Genomic DNA, 18,096 nt, shown 5'->3' with positions numbered 1-18,096 from the left:
GTGAAGTGACCATCGCATCAATAGTGTGCAGTGGTATACTTGAGCTTAGCTAAACGGTGAAGTATATGCATGAGTAATAATGCATTTTGTATAGGCAACTTTATCACGTTCATAAATAAAGAAGGCAACTTTATCACATCAATGACATAGTTGCTATTTATTATTTAAGTACATATTTAAGTACATTTTATTTATATGTTCACTTAGATTTCTCTTTCTTCCCTCTTTATTTATTTATTTATTTATTTTTGAGTCATAGGGTAATGAACAATGCTAGAGAGAAAAAAAATGTCCTGATGATTTTTAAAAAATAGTTGATGCTTTAAATTGTAATTGAAACGATATCATTTTACAGAAACCATTACTGATAATATTTTTATTATGTCAATCCCACATTAAAACTTCAGACTTTACACACAAAAAAAAGTGAAAATTTTTGTGATGGATTTATTGTTGAGTTATCTGTTCATTTTAGAAAGTAGAAACTCAGGGATTACAAACTCAATTTGTGTAGCAGGTCATTATGGATTATGGGTATAGAGGCCATTCACAGTTGGAGGCCCAAGATGGTCATTACACATATTTATCTCCATGCGCATGAGTTTGATTAACAATGATCTTCCATGCCCTTGACAAGAGACTAGAAGAAACAAAAACATCTGAAATTGATAATTGCATGTACTAGAAAAAGCAATGATAATTTACATTGTGCTTGGTCTCATTTTTTTTTGGTTAATTTAAGGGCATAAAAGATAACATTTGTTGATATGGCACACAAAGACAGTTTGGCTTTAGACCCAGAAGAAATTTTCATATTTAAAAGAAAGAAAGAAAGAAAGTTTTGCATACTAGAAACAAAATAGCATCAGTACCTTCATTTTAGAAGAATATCCAAAGTACTACTGTAGATGAGGTTGATGGGGAAGAAATGACATCGACATTGTCAACTATTTATAAATTATTGGATTGTTGATAATGTACAAAATAATGGGTAAGCTTAGGTTTGAAATATGATTTAAAATTTGGCCTAAATAATTCAAAATATCTGTCATCAATGGCCTGTCACAGTGTCACTTCTTTTCAGCTATGTTCCTATAAATTGCCAAAATTGGATATCACTTATCCACTTTGTCTAAACGTCAAACACCACCAATTATGTCCATCTATGTCCACCAAAATTGGCTGGTCTTATGTGCTGACGCATGAGATACCAGCTCCTTTTACATGGAAAAATCTCTCATGCGCTAGGCGCATAAGATACCAGCTCCTTCCGTGTGGGGTCCAGCTACTTGTAAGAGGCTGGTCTCATGCGCCTGATGCATGAGATACCAGCTCCTTCCACATATCTATCAAGGTGCACCATGTTCGTGAACAGTCAAATATTGCTCAGGATAGGAATAGAATCTAAAACAACTATGTGCTACTTTTTCATTAAATTCAATTGTAAATGATGCTTAGTGACCTTTAAAATATGCCCACATCAACATATGACAAGAAAGAAATTTCTAAGAAATAAAAAGAAAGAGAATGGGGCTTTTGGTTATTGTTTGATTGTAAGAGACTGGTCTCATGCGCTTGACGCATGAGATACCAGCTCCTTCCACGTATCTATCTAGGTGCACCATGTTCGTGAACAGTCAAACATTGCTCAAGATGGGAATAGAATCTAAAACAACTATGTGCTACTTTTTCATTTAATTCAATTGTAAATAATGCTTAGTGACCTTTAAAATCTGCCCACATCAACATATGGCAAGAAAGAAATTTCTAAGAAACAAAAAGAGAGAGAATGGGGCTTTTGGTTACTATTTGATTGTACATCTCATAGTTATATTGGCCCAAGTCCACATGTGGGCTTAAACCCATTGTACTTTAGTGTTAGTAAATACTAGTTGAGTTCTAGCAATCCCAAGATTCTATGTCCATATATATAGACCTCTCACTATATATATTATTATGCTCAATACAATAGAATACACATCAATTCTCCTTCCATGGGCACCAATTTCATCCCTTGGGGAATAAAATCCTTTCAATTCCATCCATTTCACATTTCATATTTTATTTTCTAAATCGAATAGTGTACAGACTGTCACGTCATTTAAAATTTACAATGACTTGAGAGTTTGTACAACTTTAAATTCATAAAATTTAATATGAACTATGAAATGAATCCATTTTAAACAAAAATGATCCTTTTTCATCTCGTTGCAACTGCTGCCTAATAATTTCAGCTCATGCATGAGATGTTGACAAATCTCCTGTATTGGAACCTTTCAGTTTTCTTCTAAGAAGCACCAAACTGTCATATTGTGCATTTTTCAACATAATTTGAGGTGGATAACTCTGAAATCTACAAGTGAAACAAAAGCACTATAAGTAATTATAATGAAAACCAATATACTATATTGGCAAATAACCTTTATGCTTTTCCCTATCAATAACTAAAAAGCAATGATTCCTTCAAAGGTTGTGCCAAGGATGCAACTCTGAAATACAATTTCCCTAGTCATGGTATTTCAAACATCACAGTGAGGCTTCTTCTTAGACAAGCAGCTTTTAATTGAGGCAGAATTTAGATACAATAGATGTTATGCACATTCTGACAATTCAATAGTTGGGAGAGTGAGGATTGGAATGCTAAACATCTCCATGAGGAATACGAGGAAGCACTTGTGGAGCTACAAGGCTCTTGGCATTACAAATAGTTCAGGTCAACACTAGCTTCAGTTTATTAGCAGTCTCCACTACAAAACCAACTAAATTCCTTGCCTGACCTGGACCATATTGAGTGGTACTAGGATGCAAGAGTGAAAAAACTGTAGATATAAGATAATCATAATATGAAACTGTATGCAAAAGATCAAAAGATTATTATTGTCCAATTGGCAATTAAGTGCGGTTAACATCCTGATTCCCCATCTAATGCTATGTCTATTATTTAGGTAAGATGGTACAAGGCAATAAGCAGAGAGAGAGGCAGAGTAAATAAAGGAAAAGAAAATCTTATGTATTTACTGCACGCACTATTAAATCTCCACTCAAATGATGCCAATATGATTGGCTTAATTCAGCTGTTGAGGAGAGTGTTTCCATCCTTGAAATCCAAGACAATGTGAAAGATAAGTTTCAGAAGACTCAAAATCTTACTTTTCCGGTAATTAAACACAACTAGAGCAGTTCAACTTTCTGCCTCGTGGAGAAGTGCAAAATACCTACTCACACAAGATTTATGCATTATACTATACCTTACATTTATCAAGTTCATGCATTCTTTCACTTGAACTGTGTTATGAGGACAAAAGGCAGTAAATTTGACACCAATATTCATTTCCAATATCTTTCTGCCAAGGGTCTATTTAGAGTGTTTGTTCTACTTGAGCAACACAACAATCCTTCCATAGTTCAAATGTGCACAAATCACAATATCAATCACAATGAGCAGTGTACTATTAGATTAGAATATTGTAAGCAATGGATAAATTATCAATTATCATTAAATGCTACACGAGAATACATCATGTGAAGAACAATAGGTCCTACATACCAGATACTGCTGATTTTAAGGCAACAACATGGAACCCCTAATGGAACCCAGTAAATGGTTTGTATGATTTGTAGTAGCAGAATAGAGTGATGCTGTCTCCTGTGCAAGTCTTCCTATTACTGCTATGATTCCGAAGTGCTTGAATGAACTACTACAGACAAATCTTGCTGAAATACCTAAATGCATATAAAATAGATGTTAAAGACATAAACTTTGCAATTTAACCCACATTCATGAAAATATCTACCAAAATTAAATCATAATCAAGCAAGCAGGTAAGAAAATCTACCTTTTTAAAGTTTTCCAACTCTTTCCCTAACTCTGCCACAGTGTCAACAGCTAAAGGTTGTGCAGTAGTAGGCAGCAAATTTTGATCTTTCGAATCACCTATTTCCTGTAAATGTGCCCCAGGACAATGCAAAGTGAGTGAGACCAAATGCAAACAGGTTAACAACTTGCCTTTGTTATATGGTACTTAAAGAAAAAATAAGTTTAAAAGCCCAACTTCACATCATAGATTGAAAGATTTCCAAGTCAGTCCAGTTACATCAACCAAGGTCAATTTAGGCAAGAGTGGTAGTATATCTATCAAAGGATCACAAAATGAAATTTAACAAGAAAAAACTACTTGCCTGAAATTAATGGTTTTTGAACATGAAAAGATTATGAATCCCTAACATTTAATGGGAAGTGTCCTTGGAAAGTGGGATTTCCATACGTACCTGATTTATCTAGACTCTAGAGCAATACAATACTTGATATTGTTGTAGGGACAAATCACAATTTTGGGAGGCTCAATAACTGATGAAAAACTCCAAATTTTTTTATTGGTAAGTTAGAGACACACAATGAATTTTGAACCCATGACCTCACCCTTCACCCATTCTTACGAGAGAATGAGGTGTCACAATGATATACCTATATCTATATAACACATATAGAACTAATAAAGTGTAATGTCAGTGTCCAAGAAAAAGCAGACTTTGTGTAATAAGATGGATTTCACCAAGTAGTCCAAGAAAAAGCAGACCTTGTGTGAAGCCTGCACATTTTAATAATGCATTGTTGGGGAACTGGCTTTGGTGGTATGCCACTGAAACTAATTCTTTATAGAGAAGTGTTGTGGCTACGAAGTATGGGTGTATATTGGGTGCTTGGACTTCCTGTGTGCTTAAGGGACCATATGGTGTGTCCCTTTGGAAGTATATTAAAAAAGGGTGGGGAGGCTTTCACGGTATGTCAAGTTTGGTTTGGGTGATGGTCTCAGAGTTCGTTTCCGGCTTATGGTGTGGAGATACAATCCTGAAGGATGCTTTTCTGATGTTGTACCATATAGCCAGAAATAAGGAGGCGTTCATGGCAGAAAATACGAATTGGAATTCTGGGGTTCTTCAATGGGATATTTTGTTCACTAGGTCTGTTAATAATTGGGAGGTTGGGATTTTGCAATCATTTCTTTGTCTTCTGTATTCCTTTAAAGTTACAAGGGCTAAGGAAGACCAGATGTTTGGGACCCCTACTAGGAGTGGTTTATTTGAGGTTAAGTCCTACTATGAAGCTCTTATTACAGGTCACTCCCCTTATTTTTTGTGTAAAACCATTTGGAAGGATAAGATTCCTTCTAAGGTAGCTTTTTTCACATGGCCTGCAGTTCGGGGACAAATTCTTACCATAAAGAATCTTCAGAAGCAGAATAGATGCCTTGTTGATTGGTGTTGAATGTGTAAGCACAGTGGGGAGACCACCGACTGTATGTTGCTTCATTGTGACATTGCACACAATCTCTGGTCTATGGTGTTTTGTCTTTTAGCGTGAATTGAATTATGCAGAAAAGGGTGGTGGAGTTGATGGGTGCTGGAAAGGGGGACTTTGGTGACCATCATTCTATTGATGGGTGGGGAGCCATGCCTCATTGGGTTATGTTGATTATTTGGAAGGGGAGGAGTCTTCGTACTTTTGATTGGATTGAGTGTTTGTCTGTGTAGCTAAAATTGTATCTTTTACAATCCATGTTTGATTGGTCAGCTGCCTAAACTGGCCATTATTTTTCTACCTCAGATGATTTTTTAGATTTATGTAGTTTTAGTTGAAACTTTGTTGCATCCTTGGTACACTTCCTGTTTACTTGGGGATCACTTTTGTTTAACTTTCAATAATGCATTATTACTAAACATAAAAAGAAAAAGAAAAAAGAACAGCAAAACAAACTGCAACATAAGCTTTATGTGACAATTCACTTCCCATTCATAACCAGATTTATTTTACTCCACTTTTTATGTTCCAAATTGATGCTTTCTAAGAGCAGAAAAAAAAACTCATTCCATAAGCTTCATAGAATAGCTATACATTATCAAGCAACTTCTCATTAGACTACAAAACTAAATGATTAGCTAGGTGACATTCAGACTGGCACATACCAATTTGAAACCTTCATGTGAAATTGAAAAGACCATTTCTTGAATGTTTATGCATTGATGCTGCTGCAATGCTACAGAAATTCGTACAATTGCACAAAGAGATCGAAATTTCTGCTTTACCTGAAAATAATAGAAGAAAAAAGGTAGGGAGGAATGTAAACAGTTCTTTCCTGCATAGGACTAGGAAAAATGACAATAATTAACTGAATATATAGAGTGAGATACCTCATTAGAGAATGCTATTAAAGAAGCATGACCAGATTTTGGGAATTTCTTTCTGTGATGTCTTGCGAGTAGAGCCATTAACTGCAGATGTACTAATCATTATCATTACAGAGTCTATTTATTCCTTATGGATTAAGGCTCAACTGAGTTGAGTTTGAGTACAAACATGGATCTATATCAATTCCAATCCACCCTTAACCACCAGAGGCAAGGCCCAGGGGTAGCACAAAGAACGCTAAAAATATGCATTATTAAGGACAGAGCAGAACTAATAGTGATAAATGGACAACATACCTTGACCTCCTCAGTACTATAACCATGAAGATGACCACCATCCTATGGAAAAGATCAAAATGATCAAAGATTAATAAACAGAAGAATAATTTTATTTATGCAACACAAGATACTGAAATGTTTTTGAGATGACAAATTGTCAACTTTCAAAGATCTCAAAGCATATATGATTTCTTCAATAGCCATATAAAGCCTCTCATTTGCATGTATGCAAGACTATCATGGAACATGAAACTAAAGAACAAAAAGGCATACCATGATTATTCGATAAGTCTGCTTATGATAACCCTTTTTTCCCATGAAAAGCCCAACACTGTGAAGCAAACAGGCAGCTTCAAGGTATTCAAGATCCCTTTCATTCAAGGAGGCAGCAACCTCTTCACATTCTCTCAAGCCTTCAAAAATCACCTGGATAATCATCTAGTTAATATCATTGGATGTCTTTAAGCAGTCCTATATCATAATGTCTATGAAAAACCGTAAAAATGTTATGTATCTCATTAGGTTCAACTTCTTGAATTGTAAATCAAATCCTAATGTGCAAAAAAATAAGTACAAGACACATGGTAATCACCACAATCTCATTAGGTTCAATAAGTAGAACCAAAAAAAAAAAAAAAAAAAAAAAAACAAGATTTAGAGCTTTTAGTTAAAAGCTCTACAATTTCCTGTTCATGCTTTATAAATCCATTTAAAGCATTCTATGTACTGTAATTTGCCAAAAGCACAAAATGCTATAGCACTTTTCAGTTAAGCTTCTCCAACTTAAAAGCCTTACAACTAAAGTTTTACTTCATACAGCAATACCAAACAGGCGTTATGCCTGGTATAACATAAATTTCAGCAAATACCTCATAAAGAAACAAAAACAAGAAAATTCAGCATACCTTTGCAATGCCAGCACACTGAGCAGCAACTCTCATGCTCTTCTTGCTATTAAACCTCGTTGCAAGCTGCACGACAGACCTCCACCTCACATTGGCATTCAAATCATAACCACCATACACCTTACCCAAACTCTCAGCAATAACACCCTCCCCTAATGCATACCCAGAAACCTCCATATCCTCAATCCCAATCACCTCAAATATCTCCTCCAACAACACAGCCCCAGCCACAATAAACTCTGACCGCCTATTAAAGAACTTATCTCTCCTTGCCTTCTCTCCCTCCCTCCCATCACATAACCTCTCAACCACACCGCTCAATTCCCTTCTACTAAACCTCCAATCCCTCTTCCACTCCTCAAGCAAAACCACATTGTCATTCTCAAACATTTCACTTTTAGCATATCCATAAAACACTGCCTTCTCAACTGCACGAATTGTACCAGAACACCCTACTACCATCTCAACCCCCCCAAACTCCTTGATTCTCTCAACCACCCCAGATTCTTCTATAACCAACCTAATAAACTCCCTCATGTCCCCAACATTATGATCACCGTGTTTCACAAACTTTTCAGTTAAATTCACATGCCCCAACTTCAATGAAGCCCCAAAACAAACTTTCCCTCCCTTCCCAACAACAAACTCAGTGGACCCACCTCCAATATCTATAACCAACACCAATTTCTCATAAACAAGTGGCAAAAACTGAAGCACACCCTTGTACACAAGCCTGGCTTCCTCTTCACCAGACAAAACCTCAACTTCAAGACCAACCTTTTCCTTGACACACTCAACAAGTTCATTCCCATTTGTTGCCTCACGTATTGCAGCAGTGGCAACACAACGAGTGTGGTCAGGAATTACTTGCTGGGAAAGCAAAAGTTTTTGGAAGTTTTGGAGGGCTTGGAGGGCTAGGAGGTGGGATTGGTTGGAGATAGCAAAAGGGTTTGTTGGGGTTGAGTTAAGGCCAAGGAGGACAGGTTCTTTGTGGTGGTTGAGGGTGAGGAATTGGCCAGATGGGTTGGCACGAACTATGAGAAGCTTGAAGGAGTTAGTGCCCATATCTATGGATGCAAAGAGAGAAGAGGGTGGTGGTGATTTTGGAAGAGTGGTGGCCATGTCTTTGTTATGAATCAAACTCATCAAAGTGATGCTTGATGAGGTTTTACAAACTTTATAAAGGAAGAGATTTGCTTGCAAAAGAGTTCAGAAAGATTGCAACTTTGTTGTGAAAACGTTATCTTTTCTCTTACAAGTTATACAACTGAAATAAGACTAGGATCGCGTGGCAAATTATGATCGGAGAAAGATCACTTAGAAATCAAATATTTTGATCCCAAAAAACATTATCCTTTTTTTTTTCAGAGTTGGAAACTAGTGGAATCTATTCTAATGTTTTAGATTTTTGAGGAAACACGATTTCTATCTATTTAAGGAAACATGATTCTTAGTATCAGTCAGTGATGTGATGCAAGCAGCAAAGACACAATGCAAGAAACGAGTTTATACAAACTGTACATACATACATAAAGTGTCGCTGAGGAGGTTTGGGCAGTGAGAGAAGATGGCAATGGGCATCAACATCTGCGTTTCCTTAGATTTGCAAGCTGTGGAAATTGAATTCGATGCAAAAATTTAGTTGTTGATTCTTAACATGCTAACGCTGCGATTGTGGCGTCAACCAGGTTTTTTTTTTCGTATTAATAGGAAAATTATGGAATATACTACGGACCCACTATTATTCAGGTGAAAAATGGAAAATATATTCTATAATTAAGGCTTAAGTAAGGAAGTATTAATTAGTTTATATTGGGAAATACTAATTAAAAAAATAAATTAAAATATGATTTTTTTTCTTTCTAAAATGGCTCGATCATAAAATATCATTTCTCTTTTTCTATTATCACAAGTTTTACCACTTTAAATTTAAAAATTGATAATAGATACTGAATTATCCAACAAATGCAACTTTGTTTCTAGTCAAGGATGAGGTTCGAGAGGTGAGTGTGGAGGTCTAAATTTATTATGAACATGTTTGAGCAAGAGGATGCTGAAGCCATCTGTAGAATCCAACTAAGTCGAAGAGATGTGGAAGACACTATAATCTGGTTGCATCATAAAAAGGGGCTGTTTACTGTCAAGTCTGCATATAAGGTGGCGAGGGAAGTATTGCAAGGAGAAAATATAGCTCAGAGCTCAAGGGGTTGCGTGGGGAGATGAGTTTGGGCTGCCTTATGGAAGCTTCAGATTCCAAACAAGATTAAAGTGTTTGGGTGGAGAGCTTGCAATGATATCTTGCCAACAAAACTGAATTTGTCAAAGCAAAAAATAATTGGTGATGCGATGTGTCCTATATGTATGAGATTTCTAGAGTCAGCTATCCATGCTCTTTGGGAATGTGAGGCAGCCAAGGATGTGTGGTCTGTAGCTTGAAAATTTTGCAGAAAGGGGTCTCGAGTTTAACTGATTTAATTCACTTAATGAAATACTTGCTGGATCGGGTTGAGATACAAGATATGGAGGTTGTGTTGCTCCAAGCTTGGCTGATTTGGAATCAAAGAAACCGGGTTGTACATGGAGGGAAGTACCATGATCTGGGATGGTTGATCAATCGCGCAAAGGAGCTGTTAAAGAAGTTTCGGACTATACAAGAACAGATGAGAGCTGAACAAGGGATGCAATCTGCTCGGGATACCTAGCAACATCCTCTAGAGTCAGTCTTCAATCTTAATTTTGATGCAGCGGTGTTCTCAGGCTTTAACAGATTCAGATATGGTGCAATTATACAGAATGAGAAAGGTGAGGTTATGGCAGCCATGGCAACTAAGGGACCGAAAGTGTTTTGCACTGGGGAAGCTGAACTACTTGCATGTAGAAAAGCTATTGAGTTTGCGGTGGATGTGGGCTTCTCTAAATTAGTCATTGAAGGAGATAACAGTTCTGCCATGAAAGCTATTTCAACTCTAAAGATTGATCAGTCAATGCTTGGGAATGTGATTGTGGATATTCAACACTTGATTAGAAATTTACATTGGGTAAGGATTGATTGTATTAGCAGAGGGGGGAATCGGGTAGCTCATGTATTAGCTCAATTTGTTAAGAATATTATTGAGGATATGTATTGGATGGAAGACGTTCCTCCAATAGCTAGAGAAGCTCTGTACCAAGATTCTAATTTTTCTGATTAATTGAATGATAAGCTTCTGTTTCAAAAAAAAAAAATTTAAAAATTAAAAATTGATATATTATCAATCATAAAAAGATAATTCAAATATTTATTTATGAAATAATTGAAATCCACCAATCACATTTATTGCCAATACTTTTAACAATTTTCTTTTAAAATTTGTATTCTACCCATTAATCATGATTATTGCTACATTAGTGTTTTTTTAGCAATTTTATTCTAAAATTTGAATCTCCACTCGTGCTATCACACATAAATTGATAGAAACATCATTCTATCATCTTTTCTATGAAGAAAGATTCCATTTACAATAACAATACGAACAATGGTGGAGGAGTTAATGCTAACGGAGAATAGGTAATAATGTTAAAAATGTCGGAATAGACTCTATGTGCAAAGAGGAGCTTCTTTAGGATTTGAATATGATTTTTGCAACAACACAATTGTTGGGCTTTATGGAGCCTAGTTTTGTTTGATCCAGTTTGACGACCCGACCCGACCTGAATAATGTTGTGTGGTTTTTAATGAGAAATTTTTTGAGGCTTAGTCTATGGAGTGGAGGCTTGGGTTGACAGGCCCAAGTCGGAGTGCTTATGGACAAGCCTCTTAGGGGTTTGGGGGCAATGCCCCCAGGAAAATATTTTTTGGCCCATTTTGTGTAGAAAACGCAATTTTGTGATTAGGGTTTATTGTGTTGTTATCGTGGTTTTTTTAGAGAGAGAGAAAAAAAAAACTGTAGCTGCACTTTGTATTTTTTTCCCTGATGATAGTGAAATCCCTGCAATTCCGTGGACGTAGGCAAATTGCCAAACCACATAAATATTGTCTTGTGCGTGTAATTGTTTTCTTTAGCGTGTGTTTTCTCTATTTTTTTTGTTTCTCATTGATTGGGAATTTCGATTTAATTCCCTACAACAATTTTAGTGGTCTTCTTCATTTAATTGTCATTTTCTGGGTTTTCTAAGTAAAAACGCACATAGTTCAAATTTTCCATCTTCATTTAATTGTTAATTTCTGGTTTTTCTAATAAAGATATACAATGTTCAAATTTCTCTTCTCCCAACTATTGAATTATTAAAAAATAATAATAATAGAAATAAGTTAATTCTATAAAACAAAGGGAAATTGAATTTCTTTACTACTAAACACACACATACACATATATATATATATATATATATATAACCGAATCCTTTGAAACTCTCATAATTTTCCACATCAACACAATAATTAAATAAAATTATCATTTTATTTAAATTTTTTTTTTTTTTTGTTTAGTCCAAACTTAACAAGGAGTGAAACTTTATCTCTCTAATAAGTCTAACTTAAACTCAAACTCATCATTTTTTTTATCTATCTATCTATATATATAACCGAAACCTCTGAAACTCTCACAATTTTCCACGACAGCACAATATATAAATAAAATTATCATTTTATTTAAATAAAATTATTTTTGTTTAGTCCAAACTTAACAAGAAGTGAAACTCTATCTCTCTAACAAGTACAACTTAAACTCAAACCCATCATTTTTTTAAACAAAATTATTTTTTTAATTCAAACTTAACAAGGAGTGAAACTCTATCTCCCTAACAAGTCTAACTTAAACTTAAACTCAAACGTTGATAATTTTTTGTTAATATTTTTTGGTCTTTCAGAAGTTTTAATATCTGAATTTTTGAGTTTTTTTTTGCAGTATCTAAAATTGTCTGACAAATTTTTTATAAACCATTGCACGTTCAAGCAATGGCTTCTTCATCAATTTGTAACACAAATTGAAGTTATACAAGAGCAAATCATGCAATAATGTAGTTTCTTAATCAATTTAAGATTTTATAAAATTATTTTAGTTTACCTCACAAATAGGTAGGTTCCCATGTATAGCACGGGTTAGCAACTAATATACTATATAATAAAAGTTGGACTTAGAAGCCGTAGTTGCGCCAAGTGGCTTAACCAAATTGTAGAAATTTTTTTAAATTTTTAGATTTTAATATTTTTCTTCTCCTATAATTTCTAAGTTGATAATTTTGATTACAATCCAAATTCTTTTTCAAATCCATCAAATCCTTATTTTTTTACGTGTAGTGTATTATAATCCAAATTCTTCATCTAATCCATCTAACCCTTATTTTTTAAGTGTAGTGTATTATTAAAAAAAAAAAAAAAAACTGCAACTTTCTTATTGTTTAATTACTGCACTACATGTACTTATTTGGCTTTTTTCTTTGAGAGGTAAATTTAGTTGGTTGGTGTCATACAACTACAACCTACAATTGTGTCTATCTAAATATTATCAACAAAGCCTAAAATAATAGGATAGAAAGAAAAAAAAAAATACAAAGTATAAAATATTAAAATATGTAATAGTGTATGTAGAAGTATAGCTAATCCCATGAATTAAAAAAAAAAAAAATTCAATGGGAGGATATACACACGGGAAGAATTGATAGTAAATTTATTATCTACTTTTTTTTTTCAAATATATTTTGGTTTAATTTATTTTTTGGATGAATATCAAATTTTTGGATAACAAAAAAAGAAGAAGCTAATAATGTTAACAACTTGATTTTTACGGTATAACAAAAAAATTATTTGTAATTAATGTTAACAACTTGATTTTTATATCAACTTCTTTACAACTTGAATTTATTGTTTTAAATAGAAACAACTTTTAATAGACTTTTTTTTTTTTTGTTGAAGTTTACCATGGTTGAAGTTTTGTTTGTTGGATAAATATTGGAATGATTATGGATAATAGTTTTATTATACCATGTCTCTCATCTTTAGATTTTTAGGTCACTATAAATAATAAGGCCAGATTTATGATTTTTCTCATTAAGAACGTCCAAGTATCTATTATCGCTTCAAAAAGTAAACTCCTAATTTTGTTTTTGTTTTTGTTTTTTTTTTTTTGTTTTTTTTTTTCACCGTGAGTTTCCTTGAGGTTTCAAAACACTCAATCAAACAATACTCTTGGTATTGAGTTTTTCTCAAAAAAATTTCTTGAAGTTTATATTTACGCATTTGGTTTTGATAGGGTGAAATTCGGTGCCTCCTCCCTCACTTTCAAAGACAAAAATTCAATTCGTATATAAGTTTATCTACTTTTATTTTTTAACGTTTAGTAATTTGAGTTGTTCATAATTCTTAACTATTACATTGAGGTTATCACTTAAATATGCTTTCAATCATTTTTAAAATTATTGAATTCAAGGTTTTTCATTTAAATATGGGCTTTAATATGCAAACTCCCTTTATAATTCTTTAAGGCATCTCCTTTTATATTAGTGGCATAGTTATCTACCATATTTCATTCAATTAATTTTAGACTTATATATGATTTTTTAAATTTATTAATAAAAGCTTAATCTTACACAATATTCATTCATTATCTATATATATAATAATAGGTAAAACAAAGAGAAAATCCAATTCAATTTCAAATTAGAATTCAATTAAAGTCTAATTTTGCGCCATGTGTCTCATCTAATCTAAATTTTAGAATTTTGTACCAAGTGAGTTAATTTAGTGTAAAAATTGAATTTCAATTAAAGTTTAATTTTGCGCCACATGTCTCATCTAATCTAAAATAGAATCATATAACTAAAAAAAATTGAAAATTAGAAGTCATCTATATATATCTATATATAATAATAATAATAATAATAATAATAATAGGTGAAACTGAGAGAAACTTATATTATAATTCCAAATTAGAGTTCCAATTTTGTGTCATGTGTCTTAAATTATTTATTCTTAAAGATTTTTATTTCTTAATTTTAGAATCAAATGTGAGACCACATCATAAATATTCATCCATGTAAGTTATTAAGTGCAAAACCAAAAAGTCTAGAATAAATGAATCGTTTAAAAAAAAAAGTGCTTCACAATAATTAAAAAAAAATGGACAATTCACATTTTATACCTAATAATATCCTTACAAAATTTTTTAAAGAGTTAAAAAAATATAAAAATGACTATCAGTAGTATTTAAATTATATATATATATATATATAAATTATATTATGCATCTTATTGTATATTTTTAAGTGTATCCATGCATATGCATGGAGTTACAAGCTAGTTTAACTTAAATTAAAAGGTTACTTCGTTTAAAAGATTACTTTATTTTTATTATCTATTTAATTTTAATTAAAAAAATTAATTTTTTTATTTTCATTATTTACACATAATTCTTGATTAAGCCGTGCATCGCACGGGCATAATACTATAATTAAAAGTTGAGCTTAGACACCATTGTTGCGCCAAGTGGCTTCACCAAATTGTAGAATTTTTTTTTTAAAAATATTTTTAGATTTAAAAAATATATATAATTTTTCTTCTCCTATAATCTCTATTTTTAATTTGATTACAATCCAAATTCTTCATCTAATCATTATTTTTTAAGTGTAGTGTATTATTAAAAAAACAATAACTTTCTTTTTTTTTCTTTTTTTTGAATTACTACACTACACGCTCTAATGCATCTTTAATTGCAGAATTTTTTTTAGTTTTTTAGATTTAAAAAATATATATATCTTCTCCTATAATTTCTAAGTTGATAAAAATTTTAATTTAATTACAATGAAAATTCTTCATCTAATCCATTTAACAAACAAGTTTAAATTTAAGACTCTTATTCTATTTTTTCTTATCGACTTATTTGGATTAAGTAACAATAAGTATTGTATCAATTTTTTTTATAAAGTAACAATTTTACTTTTAGCTTAATTTAAATGTTAATTGGTGTTTTTTTGTGTGTGGATAAAGTATCAAATGATAGCTAATATGTATTAACATAACAAGTTTAAGTTTATGTAAGACTCTTATTTGGATAAAGTAACAATAAGTATTGTATCAATTTTTTTATAAAGTAACAATTTTACTTTTAGCCTAATTTAAACATTAATTGTTGTTTTTTTTTGTGTGTGGATAAAGTATCAAATGATAGCTAATATGTATTGACATTAACATAAACATAATTAAAAAAATCTAATTTAGGTCCAAAAAAAATTAGGATAAAGTAACCCAAAAAAAGACTAATATATATATATATATATATGTGCCTACAATGAAAGCTGCAAGTTCTATTTTACTCTCCAAGGTTATTTAACTCCATCCTTATTCTTTTTTTCTTTTTTGCTTCATTATGTTCATAAAATGCATCATATTTTTTATACTACAAGTAACTATATTGGACTCTTTGAAGCTAGAGTTTGAAGGAAACTTTGAAAATATTAATTACTCATAAGCTTGAATTGTTAGAACATAATTAATTAGACCTTCATTAACCATAATCTATTGGGATATGATCGCAACAAAGATTTCTCACCTACGGGATATTTTGAAGAAGGCTGGAGTTTTTATGGAACTTTGCCTTAATCAATAGATTAAATTCAAGAGGGATAAAAATGTAGTTGGTTTAGCAAGTTTGAGTCAATTGAAATATACACTGGAATAAAATAAGAAAACAATTGCTAAAATGAGATTTATTGAAGGTATAGGGTTAAAAAAGGATTTTGGTCAAGATATGGCATGATCCATTGAAGTTTTAAACTCCTTGAAGTTATAATCTATATTCCAAATGCATCATTTACTCATAATATAGATTGTTGTTCACAAAACTAGCCTAGGGATATGCAAGACCTCGCAAAAAGTATTACTTTTTAATTTTATCAAATCTCAATGCTAATGAACCTATTTTCGATTATTGATGCAAACTTATTGCCAGGTCTTAACTCTTAGTTTTTACACATTTTGTTTTGATAGGTTGAAATTTGGTGCCTCCTCCCTCGCTTTCAAATACAAAAATTCAATACTTATGTAAATTTTTTTTTGAGAGGAATTATGTAAATTTTTAATGTTTAGTAATTTGGGTTGTTTATAATTCTTAGCTATTAAATTTACCAATTAAATATATTTATTATTTAATTTTAATTAAATTAAAAAATTTTCTTATTTTCTTTAGTTTACACATGATTCTTGATTAAGTTGTGCATTGTACGAGTATAATACTAGACATTGTTTAATTACGAGTAAATGCAACTAATAACAATATCAATAATTTGAGAAAACATAAATTATTTATTATTTGTTTTATCACACGCGCTTTGAGCGTGCAATAAGGCTCTTTTTTATTTATTTATTTTAGGTTTAGCGAAATAATGTTTAAAAGTGATATAAAGATAGTTTCCTAATTTTTTAAGATTTTGATAACAGTTTGAAAGCCTAAAACTTAGGAACTCTTTTAAAAATAATAAATTACTCTTTTAACCAGATTGTGTTTTTAAAGTTAAAATTATTGAACTAAAAGATAAGGGTATTTTAGAGAGTTTAAAAATTTGTGTGTCTGTATTTTAGTATGCAAAATGTTAAAAACCAAACCGGGAATCTGGTTATTAATAGTGTGTGTGTATATATATATTTAAAAATTAGAATTTAATTGGATTTAGAATTTATAATAATTGAATTGAGAATCTAATTGGAATTTCTCTAAACTTTGGCTTTTAATACACACACACATATGGATTCAAATTATACGTAGTTTAAGAGTTAGACATTTTTTAAGTAATAGATGAGTCTCTCTCTCTCTCTCTCTCTCTCTCTCTCTCTCTCTCTCTCTCTCTCTCTCTCTCTCTTAATTTTTAATTTTAGAATGTTTTATATACACATGATTTTACTCTCTTTCCCCCCCCCCCTTTCTTTATTAAGTTTTTGATGGTTTATTTAAATTATATTCTTTGTCTTTTGCACAACATTAACTCACCTAGAACAAAAATTTTAAAAACTTAAAAAGGACACGTGGCATATAATTAGATAACAATTAAAATCAAATTTAGAATTTAATTAGTCTTTCTCTCAGCATTGACTTTAATTATTTATATAGTCATAGATGAGTTTACTCTCTCTCTCTTTCTAATTTTTTATTTTTATTTTTAGATATGCACATGAGTTTATTATCTATATATATATATATATATATATAAAACCGAAACCTTTGAAACTCTCACAATTTTTCACGTCAGCACAATATTTTAATAAAATTATCATTTTATTTAAATAAATTATTTTTGTTTAGTCCAAACTTAACAAGGAGTGAAACTCTATTTCTCTAACAAGTCTAACTTAAACTCAAACTCATCATTTTTTTTTTTAACAAAATTATTTTTGTTTAATCCAAACCTAATAAGGAGTGAAACTCTATCTCTCTAACAAGTCTAACTTAAACTCAAATTCAAACGTTAATATTATTATTATTATTATTATCTCTCTACTTCACTAACGTGATATTTTATGATAGGGTGCAGACTTATAACCATAGATTATTCTTTTGAATGTAACTCAATCTATTTTTTTTCCTAATATTTTTCTATTTTTTAGTCATATATATTTTGTTTTGTTTCAATAATTTCTAAGCCGTGAATAATTTGATTCTTTAATATTTTTTGGTTTTTCAGAAGTTTTAATATCTGAATTTTTAAATTATTTTTTGCAGTATCTGAAATTGTCTTACATATTTTTTATAAGTCATTA

At 31.6% G+C, this 18,096-nt stretch overlaps 1 protein-coding gene across 2 annotated transcripts; it reads right to left on the bottom strand.

Moving 5' to 3' along the window:
• Nucleotides 1–1,759: 1,759 nt before the first annotated feature.
• On the bottom strand, nt 1,760–9,064 carry LOC115982486 (exopolyphosphatase). Of its 2 annotated transcripts, XR_004089638.1 has the most exons (8): nt 7,371–9,064; nt 6,739–6,891; nt 6,484–6,525; nt 6,190–6,270; nt 5,965–6,084; nt 3,837–3,941; nt 3,548–3,723; nt 1,760–2,353 (listed from the first exon to the last, which is right to left on the bottom strand). XR_004089638.1 is itself a non-coding variant. In XM_031105096.1 (7 exons), the coding sequence occupies exons 1-7, from the start codon at nt 8,514–8,516 to the stop codon at nt 3,670–3,672; spliced, it is 1,701 nt and encodes a 566-aa protein (XP_030960956.1). In that variant the 5' UTR covers nt 8,517–9,064; the 3' UTR covers nt 2,403–3,669. The 2 variants fall into 2 exon arrangements, 1 of the variants encoding a protein (XP_030960956.1); XM_031105096.1 differs by lacking the exon at nt 1,760–2,353 and having other exon boundaries at nt 2,403–3,723.
• Between the last annotated feature and the right edge of the window lie 9,032 nt (nt 9,065–18,096).

The sequence above is a fragment of the Quercus lobata genome, chromosome 3 (genome assembly GCF_001633185.2).
Source record: "Quercus lobata isolate SW786 chromosome 3, ValleyOak3.0 Primary Assembly, whole genome shotgun sequence".
Taxonomy (NCBI): domain Eukaryota; kingdom Viridiplantae; phylum Streptophyta; class Magnoliopsida; order Fagales; family Fagaceae; genus Quercus; species Quercus lobata.
Note: the sequence above shows the minus strand (reverse complement) of the source record. Positions and strands in the feature narration are given on the sequence as shown.